At 39.1% G+C, this 13,906-nt stretch overlaps 1 protein-coding gene and 1 long non-coding RNA gene across 6 annotated transcripts; one reads left to right on the forward strand and one right to left on the reverse strand.

Moving 5' to 3' along the window:
• Positions 1-7,395: 7,395 nt before the first annotated feature.
• Positions 7,396-12,582, reverse strand: LOC118944779 (uncharacterized). 3 transcript variants are annotated; one of them, XR_016492679.1, is made up of 3 exons: positions 12,508-12,582; positions 12,028-12,213; positions 7,396-9,203 (listed from the first exon to the last, which is right to left on the reverse strand). It is a non-coding gene; the product is annotated as an uncharacterized LOC118944779 (long non-coding RNA). The 3 variants fall into 3 exon arrangements; XR_016492680.1 differs by lacking the exons at positions 12,028-12,213; positions 12,508-12,582 and adding an exon at positions 10,348-10,734; XR_016492678.1 differs by lacking the exon at positions 7,396-9,203 and having other exon boundaries at positions 11,476-12,213; positions 12,508-12,581.
• On the forward strand, positions 8,953-13,680 carry LOC110507176 (lnc RNA pou2af1). 3 transcript variants are annotated; one of them, XM_021587074.3, is made up of 5 exons: positions 8,953-9,149; positions 11,105-11,205; positions 12,048-12,090; positions 12,752-12,981; positions 13,162-13,680. In XM_021587074.3, the coding sequence occupies exons 1-5, from the start codon at positions 9,143-9,145 to the stop codon at positions 13,447-13,449; spliced, it is 669 nt and encodes a 222-aa protein (XP_021442749.2). In that variant the 5' UTR covers positions 8,953-9,142; the 3' UTR covers positions 13,450-13,680. The 3 variants fall into 3 exon arrangements, with proteins under 3 accessions (XP_021442749.2, XP_021442750.2, XP_090080788.1); XM_021587075.3 differs by having other exon boundaries at positions 9,027-9,149; positions 11,105-11,196; XM_090224662.1 differs by lacking the exon at positions 8,953-9,149 and adding an exon at positions 10,035-10,269.
• The last annotated feature ends 226 nt before the right edge of the window (positions 13,681-13,906 follow it).

The following is a 13,906-nucleotide window of genomic DNA, read 5'->3' on the forward strand; positions in this document are numbered from 1 at the left end:
AACAAGGATGTCCACTCAGTAGGCCTACACATTGCACACTCTGATGTTTGTCTACTTTCATCTCATGCTATTAGACTTAAATCTGTAAGCTTTGCAGGCCTTCATTTTACATGGGTGTTTAAAAAAAACTTTTAAGTCAACGTTATGTTCCATCCTCGCAATAACTATCTTTCACATGGACACTGAAAATATCTGCAAATGGCTGCATGTGGAATGGATCAAGGACAGGAGAGGTGTTCGAACAGAGGTGCTTAAAGGAAGGCGCACAGGTAGGCCTCATGAAAAACAATGTTTCATATGCTCTTTTTAATCACAGTAATAGGCAGTGATTTGTCAGTCACAGTGAAAGAATCCTTTTCATAGCATCACTTTCATATACTGTACATTAAGACAAATCCTTCTGCGTTGAGTATTAGAACCCAGTTTACATAACCTGATAATGACTTGATATTTGAGTGCATTCACAACAAGCCACCTGCAGACAACTTACAAAATGCATTATTGCATTTGAGGGTTTGTTTTTCTGATGAAAATAGTTATTTGATGCATGGCCTACTATTTCCAACTGGGAAAATAAATTCCTATGTCTTTTGTGAGTAAAATCCTTTTCCAAAATTGACTCAGGTACATTTTTGTGAAGAGGAATGAGGGTTGTGATATGAGTGATTTAATAGAAAAATAATTTAAGGGATCAATACATTCTATATTGCTTCCCCAGTTTCTGCATGAACCATCAGGCCAAGTGTTTTTGGTTGACTCTGCTTGACAGAAAGCGAAGGAGGAATCGGAACACGCTGCATTCAAATTCAGGTCTTAGTTATTCCATTGTACTGGATCTAATACATATTAGCATTTTACCTGCATTCATAAGTGTAATACTTTTTTATGACATAATGTGAAAAACTCTCTTGGCTGCTGGCTCTGTCACTTTCAGACATGCACAGAGCAGACTTTAACCACAGAGGTTCTCTGTAAAGAGAGAGTAATCCAAAAGGCACAGACACACTCCTTGACTTTCAATTGGCACCGTTGACCTGTATGTATTCTCTCCTGATTGGCTCTGTGGTGCACAGTCTGGCAGTCTGATTAAAGAACCAGAGGTATGAGGAGAGACATCCTCCTTTGTATTTATGGGAACAAATATTTCCTAACTTTGGATCCTATTCTTGGACAGTTAGAAGACACAATGCATCAATGCAAAATAAATGTTATTACTAATTACTGTCCATGAGTAACCTCAACCTTTTGGGTCTATGGGTGTTTGGGCCAACAAAGTGCCAACTCAATTCTACCACTGACTAGTCTCTCATGCCCCTATGAACGGGGACACAGGGCAATAGTTTTTAATCTAAACCAGCCCTTTTTTACTGGAATACACTAACCCCTAATTGGGGCTCTTTTCTTGACACATAGTAGCAGTTTCCAGATAACAAAAATCTACAAAAAGTAGATTGTTGTAAGGGTGTATTACATCCTGTGCTGGCCCCATTGTCATATCCATTCTGGATTCTGAGTGGTAAAATCATAGCTGAAAAATGCCTTTATGTATGTGTATACATTTTCCCCCAAGACAGAACTGCCAAAGGGGGGGAGTTGCAATCTACTGCAGAGACATTCTGCAGAGTTCTGTCATGCTATCCAGGTCTGTGCCCAAACAGTTCGAGCTTCTACTTTTAAAAATCCACCTTTCCAGAAATAAGTCTCTCACTGTTGCCGCTTGTTACAGACCCCCCTCAGCCCCCAGCTCCGCCCTGGACACCATATGTGAATTAATTGCCCCCCATTTATCTTTAGAGTTTGTAATGTTAGGTGACCTAACCTCGGACATGCTTAACACATCGGCCGTCATACAATCTAAGCTAGATGCCCTCAATCTCACCCAAATTATGATGGAACCTATCAGGTACAACCCCAAATCCGTAAACTCGGGCACCCTCGTAGATATCATCCTGACCAACCTGTCCTCTAAATACACCTCTGCTGTCTTCAACCAGGATCTCAGTGATCACTGGCTCATTGCCTGCGTCAGTAATGGGTCTGCGGTCAAACGACCACCCCTCATCACAGTCAAACGCTCCCTAAAACACTTCCGCGAGCAGGCCTTTCTAATCGACCTGGCCCGGGTATCCTGGAAGGATAATGACCTCATTCTGACAGTAGAGGATGCCTGGTTATTCTTTAAAAGTGCTTTCCTCACCATCTTAAATTAGCATGCCCGATTCAAAAAATGTATAACCAGGAACAGATATAGCCCTTGGTTCACTCCAGACCCGACTGCCCTTGACCAGCACAAAAACATCCAGTGGTGTACTGCATTAGCATCGAATAGTCCCCGCGATATGCAACTTTTCAGGGAAGTTAGGAACCAATATACACAGGCAGTTAGGAAAGCAAAGGCTAGCTTTTTCAAACAGAAATGTACATCCAGTAGCACAAACTCCAAAAAGTTCTGGGACACTGTAAAGTCCATGGAGAATAAGAGCACCTCCTCCCAGCTGCCCACTGCACTGAGGCTAGGAAACACTGTCACCATCGATAAATCTACGATTATCGAGAATTTTAATAAGCATTTTTCTAAGGCTGGGCTTGGTTTCCACCTGGCTACCCCTATCCCGGTCAACAGCTCTGTACCCCCCACAGCAACTTGCCCAAACCTCCCCCATTTCTCCTTCACCCAAATCCAGATAGCTAATGTTCTGAAAGAGCTGCAAAATATGGACCCATACAAATCAGCTGGGCTAGACAATCTGTACCCTCTCTTTCTAAAATGATCTGCCGAAGTTGTTGCAACCTCTATTACTAGCCTGTTCAACCTCTCTTTCGTATCGTCTGAGATCCCCAAAGATTGGAAAGCTGCCCACGGTCATCCCCCTCTTCAAAGGAGGAGACACTCTAGACCCAAACTGTTACAGACCTATATCTATCCTACCCTGCCTTTCTAAGGTCTTGAAAGGCAAGTTAACAAACAGATCACCGACCATTTCGAATCCCACCGTACCTTCTCCACTATGCAATCTGGTTTCCAAGCTGGTCATGCATGCACCTCAGCCACGCTCAAGGTCTTAAACGATATCATAATCGCCATCGACAAAAGACAACACTGTGCAGCCGTATCCATCGACCTGGCCAAGGTTTTCGACTCTGTCAATCACATCATTCTTATCAGCACACTGAACAGCCTTGATGTCAGCTGGTCCTTCTATGGCAGGGCTGAAATGCAGTGGAAATGTTTTTTTGGGATTCAGTTCATTTTCATGGCAAAAAGGGACTTTGCAATTAATTGCAATTCATCTGATCACTCTTCATAACATTCTGGAGTATATGCAAATTGCCATCATACAAACTGAGGTAGCAGACTTTGTGAAAAATAATATTTGTGTCATTCTCAAAACTTTTGGCCACGACTGTACATTTATTCACTCTGTAATAGGGTTGGATCCTATATGCTACTTTTATTGTCCTGTAAATGGTTCACTGCCTCTAATTTAGGCTGTGTTTAGAATGGGGAATGAAGGAAATTACCTCTACAAATAAATTACTACTAGATTATAGTGATAAGGAAAACAGCATACAAATTTGGCTTGTGTATTCATTTGCCTATAACTAATCATAATTCCATTATTTTTACATAAAAAAGAGAATACTTCAAAATGAGAAGATCCTGCCATGGAAAAGACGACTGGGTGGACATAAAGTGTAGAGGGGAAATACAGTGCCTTGCGAAAGTATTCGGCCCCCTTGAACTTTGCGACCTTTTGCCACATTTCAGTCTTCAAACATAAAGATCTAAAACTGTATTTTTTTGTGAAGAATCAACAACAAGTGGGACACAATCATGAAGTGGAACGACATTTATTGGATATTTCAAACTTTTTTAACAAATCAAAAACTGAAAAATTGGGCGTGCAAAATTATTCAGCCCCTTTACTTTCAGTGCAGCAAACTCTCTCCAGAAGTTCAGTGAGGATCTCTGAATGATCCAATGTTGACCTAAATGACTAATGATGATAAATACAATCCACCTGTGTGTAATCAAGTCTCCGTATAAATGCACCTGCACTGTGATAGTCTCAGAGGTCCGTTAAAAGCGCAGAGAGCATCATGAAGAACAAGGAACACACCAGGCAGGTCCGAGATACTGTTGTGAAGAAGTTTAAAGCCGGATTTGGATACAAAAAGATTTCCCAAGCTTTAAACATCCCAAGGAGCACTGTGCAAGTGATAAAATTGAAATGGAAGGAGTATCAGACCACTGCAAATCTACCAAGACCTGGCCGTCCCTCTAAACTTTCAGCTCATACAAGGAGAAGACTGATCAGAGATGCAGCCAAGAGGCCCATGATCACTCGGGATGAACTGCAGAGATCTACAGCTGAGGTGGGAGACTCTGTCCATAGGACAACAATCAGTCGTATGTTGCACAAATCTGGCCTTTATGGAAGAGTGGCAAGAAGAAAGCCATTTCTTAAAGATATCCATAAAAAGTGTTGTTTAAAGTTTGCCACAAGCCACCTGGGGGAGACACCAAACATGTGGAAGAAGGTGCTCTGGTCAGATGAAACCAAAATTGAACTTTTTGGCAACAATGCAAAACGTTACGTTTGGCGTAAAAGCAACACAGCTCATCACCCTGAACACACCATCCCCACTGTCAAACATGGTGGTGGCAGCATCATGGTTTGGGCCTGCTTTTCTTCAGCAGGGACAGGGAAGATGGTTAAAATTGATGGGAAGATGGATGGAGCCAAATACAGGACCATTCTGGAAGAAAACCTGATGGAGTCTGCAAAAGACCTGAGACTGGGACGGAGATTTGTCTTCCAACAAGACAATGATCCAAAACATAAAGCAAAATCTACAATGGAATGGTTCAAAAATAAACATATCCAGGTGTTAAAATGGCCAAGTCAAAGTCCAGACCTGAATCCAATCGAGAATCTGTGGAATGAACTGAAAACTGCTGTTCACAAATGCTCTCCATCCAACCTCACTGAGCTCGAGCTGTTTTGCAAGGAGGAATGGGAAAAAATGTCAGTCTCTCGATGTGCAAAACTGATAGAGACATACCCCAAGCGACTTACAGCTGTAATCGCAGCAAAAGGTAGCGCTACAAAGTATTAACTTAAGGGGGCTGAATAATTTTGCACGCCCAATTTTTCAGTTTTTGATTTGTTAAAAAAGTTTGAAATATCCAATAAATGTTGTTCCACTTCATGATTGTGTCCCACTTGTTGTTGATTCTTCACAAAAAAATACAGTTTTATATCTTTATGTTTGAAGCCTGAAATGTGGCAAAAGGTCGCAAAGTTCAAGGGGGCCGAATACTTTCGCAAGGCACTGTAACTCACACCATGCAGTAGGACACCTTCAGCTGTGGGGTCTTTATAATGCAGGTTTGATAGCTATATTTTCAATAACGAATGATTAGCTGCTATGTGACAATTAGGTAAACAACTCTATTTTATTTTGTTGGTGTAGATGGCCAAGGAAGTTGCACAGAACTTCCCCAACATTCCCTCCCAAATTGATATGGAACCTTCAAAAACACATGGAGCAACTGCGAAAAGAAATGGCTGAGGATATACTAAACATGTCTGGTAATGACATTTAATTCAAAGTAAATGTACATTCTTTATTTTTATGTAGTTGTGTGGGACAGCCGTATGTTCAGTTCATGCCTATGATTTCAGAGTTCAACAAAGCCAACAACTGCTTCATGTGTGCGACTGATAAAGAACCTGGATGTGGCCCAAAGACTGACTGGGTTAGTAACTTTACATGTTTATAATCTTTTGACAACAGTGACGGCATGTAAGACAATTTATGATATAACACAATGGATGGCTAAATCGTCATACTGCATTGATATTAGATATTATTTATAACGTGTTACACTTTGTTTTGTTTAGATTGAATGTTTTACCTGCCAACTGAGGTTCCATGTGCTGTAACTAGGAATGAAGACAAAAGAGTTCAACAGAGTAAAGAACACAAACTGGAAGTGCAGTCTTTGTTGTTGAAAATGTATGCTATACCCCATCCACACTGAAGAGGCTCTGACATGTACATCAACCAGGGATAAAGAGAAAGTTAACACGTGAAATGTGTCATACTTAATTGAAGTTAAGTTTCTGTTGACATGTTGGAAAAGATTAAAGGTCTACAATTAGTTTAATTTGTCAATGTTATATTTTTATTCATTGATTCACTGGCCACCATTACTGTGGTTAAATGTTCAGTATATGTATTGACCAGCAAACCCACTGCAGCCTACCTCACTAGCTCACTCTCCATCCCTGGTTTGGACAATTAATAGCATGACTCTCGTACTTTGCCCTTTTCCTTTATGGTTGATATTAACGAAAATAGACATTATCTGTCTCTCTCCTATTGTGTACCACTGTTAAACACTGTGGGAAAAAAAACAGGGAAAATAAGTACTTAGAACAACCAATTATTATAGATAAATATTAAAGAGAAGGGGAAACACAACACTGGACTGAACCCCCTAATTGTCAAACTAATATTAATGTACAACAATATAGTAGATACATGACTACAGGTTATGCAATATGGGTGTATATCCACTGTATGCTTCTTAGGTGTGTAATTGACATGACCAAGGAGCTATTGCAAATTTGAAACTATGAAAAATGTATGTTACACTGCGTGATTTTACAGTACACAAACAAGAGTGTGCAACATAGAAGGGTAGTCAGCGGACATTAGGTCACATGACCAAGGAGCTATTGAAATTCTACATTTTGAAAACGTTGTGTAAAACCATGTCAGATCAAAATTGACAAACTAAAGGGTGTGCAATATAGAAGGGCAGACAGTGGACATTCTGAACCTTGTTTGAAGTCACCAGGTCACATGACCAAGGAGCTATTGACATTCTAAATTTTGAAAAATTCATGTAAAACCATGTGAGATAAAAAAAAAAATGGACACACTAAAGGGTGTGCAATGTGCGTCTATGCCATCGGGTTAGCTACAACCAGTTTTGAAAGTGTTTGGAGTAATGGTTAAAGAGCTATTGACATTTGAAAAATGTCATTTGTCACTATGCTGATGGTCCCTAACTGCTGTTGATGGACGTAAGGAAAACTACAGGAGAATATCCGTCGAATATCCAACCTAAAACTGTCTTTACCTCGGTATGAAAAGTCTTGAATATAATGAAAGACAATCAGAGATGACCATGCACAGAATACTTCAAGAAGTGAATGGGAATCTCCACCTGAATATTTTACTTTCAAAGACAATGCAGTGATCTGAATTGGTCAATGGTTGCAAGTGATTTACCATACTCCGTTTCCCCGATTAATCAATGCTTCCTGTATTTGGCGTTTCATTTATACATGTCAATAAATAAAAAACATAGATAATGTATAGGGCAGTAGAATTCTTTATTATAAATCCATTATAATAAAAGACACTGCAATAAATGCATGAAAATGAAACATATTTTTTGCTAAAATGACACATGAAAAAAACATGACTTCCGTTTGTTGAGTTATACTTTGTTCTGTCACCACGACATCGAATTAAGATTTAGGGAGAACCTACTAACGTATATCCTACACTAGATGGCGCGGTTGTTTCATGTTACCTCGTCTCTTACGATAGCGTAATTCATGGGGGGGAATTGCAACGGCAGCCATAAATTAATTTAAAAAAAGCAAAAACGTTAGATATTCTATGAGAGCACTAGCATAATATTCTTGGTAGTTAGGATAATGGACCTAGGTCCTACTTTATGGAAGGTCAGAAGTTTGTCAATACAACCACCCAGTGGAAATGATGGGATTTAGGCCTACATAATAGGGATCATTGTATGGGCCCCTACCAGTACAAATCAGGAAAGGCCATAGATTGTATTGGGCAGATAGTGTGTGCATTTTCTCAATATTTGAGTGAGGATAATGATAGATCGATACCCCTAAACTGAAATCTAAGCTATTTTAATTAACACTAGGTATAAGTTCGAGTTCATTGTTTGATACGTTTGTAAATTGTTATTCAAATGTAATGGCAATGGAAGAACATTTATAGGAAATGGTTTTCTCTAAAGCAATGTGCTGTTTTCTCATATCATATGTATTAAGTTGTAAACTCTTATACATTTCAACAGACAGTAACCCTATTCAAATAAGTCTATCAATTGAAATGACTTTGTCCACATCTACACAAGTAGACTAATCGGGGAGTCTTGTCATTGAATTGAAAATATATCAGACGTTTGTAAACCGAATGTTTGCATTGTAATGCATTTGTAGATAGTATTCTCGACTTATATAGAGGAGCCCTGGGATGTCAAATCAGGTTTGACATGTGAATGGCTGAAACGTTCAGTCTTTATGTTATATAATTAATGTAACTACACTAAATAATGCTAAAACAACTATAATACAATTGGTAAGACGTGGGTGATGTGAGTTCCAGTGATGGGGAGCATGCAATTGCTGAGGGAGCAATGGAGTCAGTGATGGCAGAAATGGCTGCTACCATATGCCACGCCCACAACCTAGACATTTCATAGTTTATTGTTTAAAATAAGACAACAAATGTATGGTCATAACGTGTTGATGTGCTCATCCATCCTGAAATACATATGATCTGCGATGTTTAATTGTTGGTCATGTTTACATAGAACATCTAACCGTTACTTTCCTGTAGTGCCTCATTATGAAGAGGGACTGATGGGCAGATTGGCAAAAGATGGATAAAATGTTTAAAATGTCTATTTATTTTTGGTTTGGGTATAAAATATTATTAAATTCTATTAAATGAAATGTTATTTTAAGTGCATATGTATTGATTTATACTGAAAAATCTGTATTTTTGAGTAGCCTTTGAATATTCAAATTGAAAGTAACGCGCAATCAAATCATTGTCAAATCATTGAGTTCTAGGGGTTTTAAAAAGTAGGCATGGAGAGAAAATTTCACAAACTAATATATCCCTAGCTATATTAGGGTATTATTGTATGCTCTGAGACAGTTTTAAGACTTGTGTGTTGAGAATTTATGTGACTTTTATGAATATTTCGATATAGCCCATATAACTCAGCCAGAAAAGGACATTGTGGAATCTCATAACTGCTCTTCTTCCAGGAGTCCTTCTTAATTTGTACAACATGTCTGGTAAGTTTATCATTATTTTTTCATCGGATCATGGTTCTTTTTTTTACGTTCCTCCTGAAAGAAAGAAAGAAATATAAATGTTAGAACAAAACGATTGGAAATAATTGACATTGCACAACATGCTGTTTCACTTATATGGGAACTGCGAGGTTCTGATGAAAACCTTAGAGATAAAGTATGTAACTCGTGTTTTAACTAAAGAATAATGTAAACTAATTTTCAACAATGGCCTCGTGTGGATTAATGCCTATTACCTGCATGATGCATGCTATTTTCTATTGCAATAGTTGCCAATTTAATTGAACAACGTTTTTAAAATAGTATTTAGCTTATTTCTTAAACATCACTACTTTTGGCCATTTCGTCCACGTTAGGGCGTAAGGTTAACTTAACTCAAACGCGGTTTTATTTGCATTATTCTTGTCGATTCAACTGTAATTGTAGTCATTCTAATCACACTTTAATATGTAAATGTACAAATGGTAATTTTAAGCAGTAATCAGTGGGATGTGTCTTTTGGGTAGCTTTACTATTTGCCACATTTAAGACAAATCATGATCTGACATTTCAGAATATGAATATTTAAAAGGATGGGTTTGACAGCCAAGCACACCTCTTTAGATTCTGCCGGCAGCTGCTATTATCGAATCACCTTTACCGCCAACTTTCCACTCCTGAGACAGTCTCTGACTGCCTTAATGAGTTCTACCATTGTGTGGCGTCGTTTCTGTAATGACTTTAGTCATTGAAGAAGAACGTTATACCCCCTTATAGTTAGAAGTGAAGCCATGACATACAATCGAAGGCATACATATATGAGTACCGTTCATTTTAGCATAAAAATCTAAACGCTAGGCTCCTGCACTAAAACATTGAACATGTGTTTAGAGTGGGTATAGGCAACGGCTCTAACCTATCTGCCTAGTTCCCGATAATTTACAGTAGGCTATGTTTTGATAGCGTAAATTAGTATTCAATTTCATTTCAAATACAGTCCTGCTTCAATGGATGAATTTTACAGAAAACGAAATGGTTTTACTGCATAATTGTCAGGTGTGGGGGTTCGATAGGCTAACCGGAATGATCATCAAAACCAAAACAACCTTTATTTTATCGTCGGGTAGGCTAAAGCTCATATTGTTATCCCATGGCCTACCAATGATATGTTGGCTAAGTGCGGAGCGTAAAAGTAACTTACTTTTATAATCGGACGAATTTCTCAAGCGAAGTCTTCCATTTTCACCTTATTTTCACCGGATTTGTGGAGTCCTTTGGGTCTTTGTTATTGACTCTTACTAGACTGTTGTTTGCCCGCTTTACCTGTAGCCTAACTTAACTTCCCTACTTTCACGGAATATGCCGCTATCAGCCCCCTTTCATGGATCGCAACGCTTAACCTGTGTTTTAGGCCTATGTATAGAATAAAAATAAACATATTAGCTAAATAAAATCGAAAAGTTACATTTACAATATCATTTTTTTGCACAGCTTTCCTTTGTGCTTGAAATGAGTGTGAAGGCAAGCCCACTGTATTGACTGTGAAATTCGAAACCCTGTCTCTGTCGTGCGAGGTTCTCGCAGAGGCAGGCTACAGAGGATGTAGACCTATGTAGGACAATATTAGGACACTTCTGGCTTTCGCATGGGCAACTTTGATACAATAAACTCGGCAACATTTGAGCGTTTGTTCATACTATATTGCATAATTCGTTTGAAATTCACAAATAATTATAGATGTAATACATTGCGTTGAAAACCCGGATCAAAACAATCTTATAGTAATATTGAAATGTGTTTTTAATAATATTCCAATGTTTTATATTATTAAGTAGGCCTAATTAAATTGTTGCGTGAAAGTATGCAGCAGGCAGTGAAAGTGCTCACGAGTGGCAGGGTTAGGACCATTCAAGTTTGTTTACAGTAAACATCGACACCATGTTTTTCTCTTTTGACAGATAAGCCAAAGGTGTACCAGGGTGTGCGGGTGAAGACAACCGTTAAACAGTTGCTGCAACAGAAAAGAGCTCTCCAGACATCAACTAAAACGGTTAGAATGGTAATCCCCCCCCCCCCCTCCACACACACACATACACACACACACACACACACACACACACACACACACACACACAGTCTCAGTATAATTGGAGGTGTTGCTCTCTCCATGAAATCCCCATTGCAATAACTTCCTCAATTGCCGCAACAGTCACCAACCTTACCCCGAACACGAAGTTGCATGTCTCATTAATGATTGACCACCAGGTCTACTCTCTAGTAGCCTTTCAATAATCGTTTAGCAGTAACAGTAGGATATTTTTCATGTAGGGACAGTTCCAGTTGTTTTATGTGATATTTTACAACAAATTCAGATTCAAAAATCAGAAAATATGTTCTTATGTCCACATGGCAATTGGCATAACATATGGCAAAGATGACGCTAATTATTGGAGCCACTCCCTTAATTGATCACACATACTGTAGGCTAGAAGTTATTGGATCTATTTCTCTCCCTCTCTCTCTCTGTCTCTCTCTCTCTGTCTCTCAATGTTAAGTTTAAGGGCTTTATTGGAATGGGAAACATATGTTTACATTGCCAGAGCAAGTGAAATAGATCTCTCTCTCTCTCTCTCTCTCTCTCTCTCTCTCTCTCTCTCTCTCTCTCTCTCTCTCTCTCTCTCTCTCACACACACACACAACCCTCCGAAATGAAGAATAAAAAATAAACAAATGCCATTATTGTGCCATACAGTGGGTGGTAGGCTACTTGTTATTTGAAGGTAACAAGTAGCTTTCAAGGGGATGAAAAATAACCAGCCCAAAAATCGAACTGTTGCAAATGAATGGGGACTTATGTTTTTTCTCTGTCTCTCTTTCTTACTTATTTTCCTAAATTAATAGAGCTCGGTGAGTCAGGATGTGTGCGTCTCCTCCTCCTTGTCAGGTAAGTTCAAATATGTCCAAATAAATCAACATTTCGATGCAGCGTTCCATTGTCTGACATTATCTTGATCCCAAAATCGTTGTCCGACAAAAGCATCACCATGGATGGTCCAGAATCCATGTTCTATAGTAAAAAAATATATTATCTTGACTGTATCCGAACCTGCTAACGAAAATAAATGTAGCCTACAGTAAAGTACAGTAAATGCCATTTGAAATGTCCAGTGGGGGCGTTACAGTAAATCATAATCAAATAAACAAGCTTTGATCCAAAAGACAGAAGGCAATGCATTATGCATCATACATGCAAAATGCAAAATAGCTGTAAAATACATCACAAAAGCCTATTATAAAATGTATTCGGAGTCTGAATTGCGCATCAGATTCGGTCAGGTAAAATATCTAGATTGACACTTACATGGAGAATCAACGACCACAGCAGAATAGTTGGAATATATATCTTTGTATACAATTGACACTGACCCACATTCCTAAAGTGCAGTGTACTGGGACCTTTTTATAAACTTGCATTCAAATTTGTTTTTTAGCTGTTGGCTGGTGGTGCTGTGACATCACTTCTGGAGCCTTCACTTATTTACATGTCTCCCTGCATGTGTTTATGTATGCATCCTCTTACTGATCCTTCTCGTTCATTCCTATAGGCCATTACTTTGATTATTTCCCTGAAGAGATGAATTCCAACTGCATCTTTCATCCGCGGGCCATTCCAGAGAGCAACGTCCATATGGACAGCTTCGATAATCAACAATTGATAAGCATGATGATCCCCAACGAGACCTACAGCAGTGGTATTCTGCATCCCGCTACCTCAACAAGACTTTGGCGCCAGGAAAATCACTCCCCGAATATGGGCTATTACGGCCATGGCATGGTATGCTTTATTCAAATGCAGTTGCGCAAATCTCCTCTCTTTGCAATTACGCACGGTCATATGAAATATTTGACAAAGCTCAGGCTGTTTGTTCATTCAGAGATTTGGCTTGGAGTAGGAAATGGTTTCGTTATACTGTACTAGAATAGTAATGCACATCTCCTCTGGCTTGTTTTTCAGGCTCCCAGCTCACCGTCAGGTTCCCTGAATATGCCAAGTCCGGTCGATTACAATAGTTATTCGCCACAGGAGTCTTACTCTTCGTCGTGTTACAACTCTCCGACGAGACTGGACTTGAGTTATGGGTTTGTTCCAGACCACTACCACTACCAGAACTGCAACCTCCAGGAGAGCGTCTCCACTCCAGAATACGCACCGTATGGCACATCAGACTATGTATACGCCTCGCCTGCGGAGGACAGCTACTTCAGGCGTGATTTGTCAAATTCAGAGCTGTGCTACCTTTGAAAATGTATTCGGTCTTTGTTGTCTGTGTAAATACAGTATAATGTGCAGTCAAAACAATGTCTGTAACTCGAAGTCAAACGTTGACACCTGTGGCATTTGTTTTGAGATGTAGGCCTGCTTTGCATTTCAGAGTGTTTGCGGTCGAAGTTTCCTCCGAGTTTCTGTTTTTGATATGATTGGAATAATGGTTTTAGAATTCCTGAGTTTGGATAAATGTTGGATATGTGTGGGCTCAGTGCGTCATCCTGCTTTTTTACAAGACAGTATATTTTTTTCTTATGGATGCATTCATTTTGTAAATTCTTTGAAGAGCCTACCCAAAGAAATTAGCAGCATCATCCCCTTCAACTCACTATTTAGTTTCCCTGTGCAGATGGACACCGAAGCTTAGTTAGAAACATTCACTTTAATGGACCAATCATTTTCAAGTTATTTAATCATATTTACTGCTAAGACA

This window comes from Oncorhynchus mykiss, chromosome 27 (assembly GCF_057628025.1).
Source record: "Oncorhynchus mykiss isolate SJ-2025 chromosome 27, ASM5762802v1, whole genome shotgun sequence".
Taxonomy (NCBI): domain Eukaryota; kingdom Metazoa; phylum Chordata; class Actinopteri; order Salmoniformes; family Salmonidae; genus Oncorhynchus; species Oncorhynchus mykiss.

Bases quoted from the DNA above. Each gene is read 5' to 3' on its own strand.
- LOC110507176 (XM_090224662.1), top strand. From the start codon at position 10,158: ATGAATTTTACAGAAAACGAAATGGTTTTACTGCATAATTGTCAGGTG. The intron at 11,206-12,047 runs GTAATCCCCCCC...CTAAATTAATAG, and splicing joins CAACTAAAACGGTTAGAATG to AGCTCGGTGAGTCAGGATGT. The intron at 12,982-13,161 runs GTATGCTTTATT...CTTGTTTTTCAG, and splicing joins GCTATTACGGCCATGGCATG to GCTCCCAGCTCACCGTCAGG.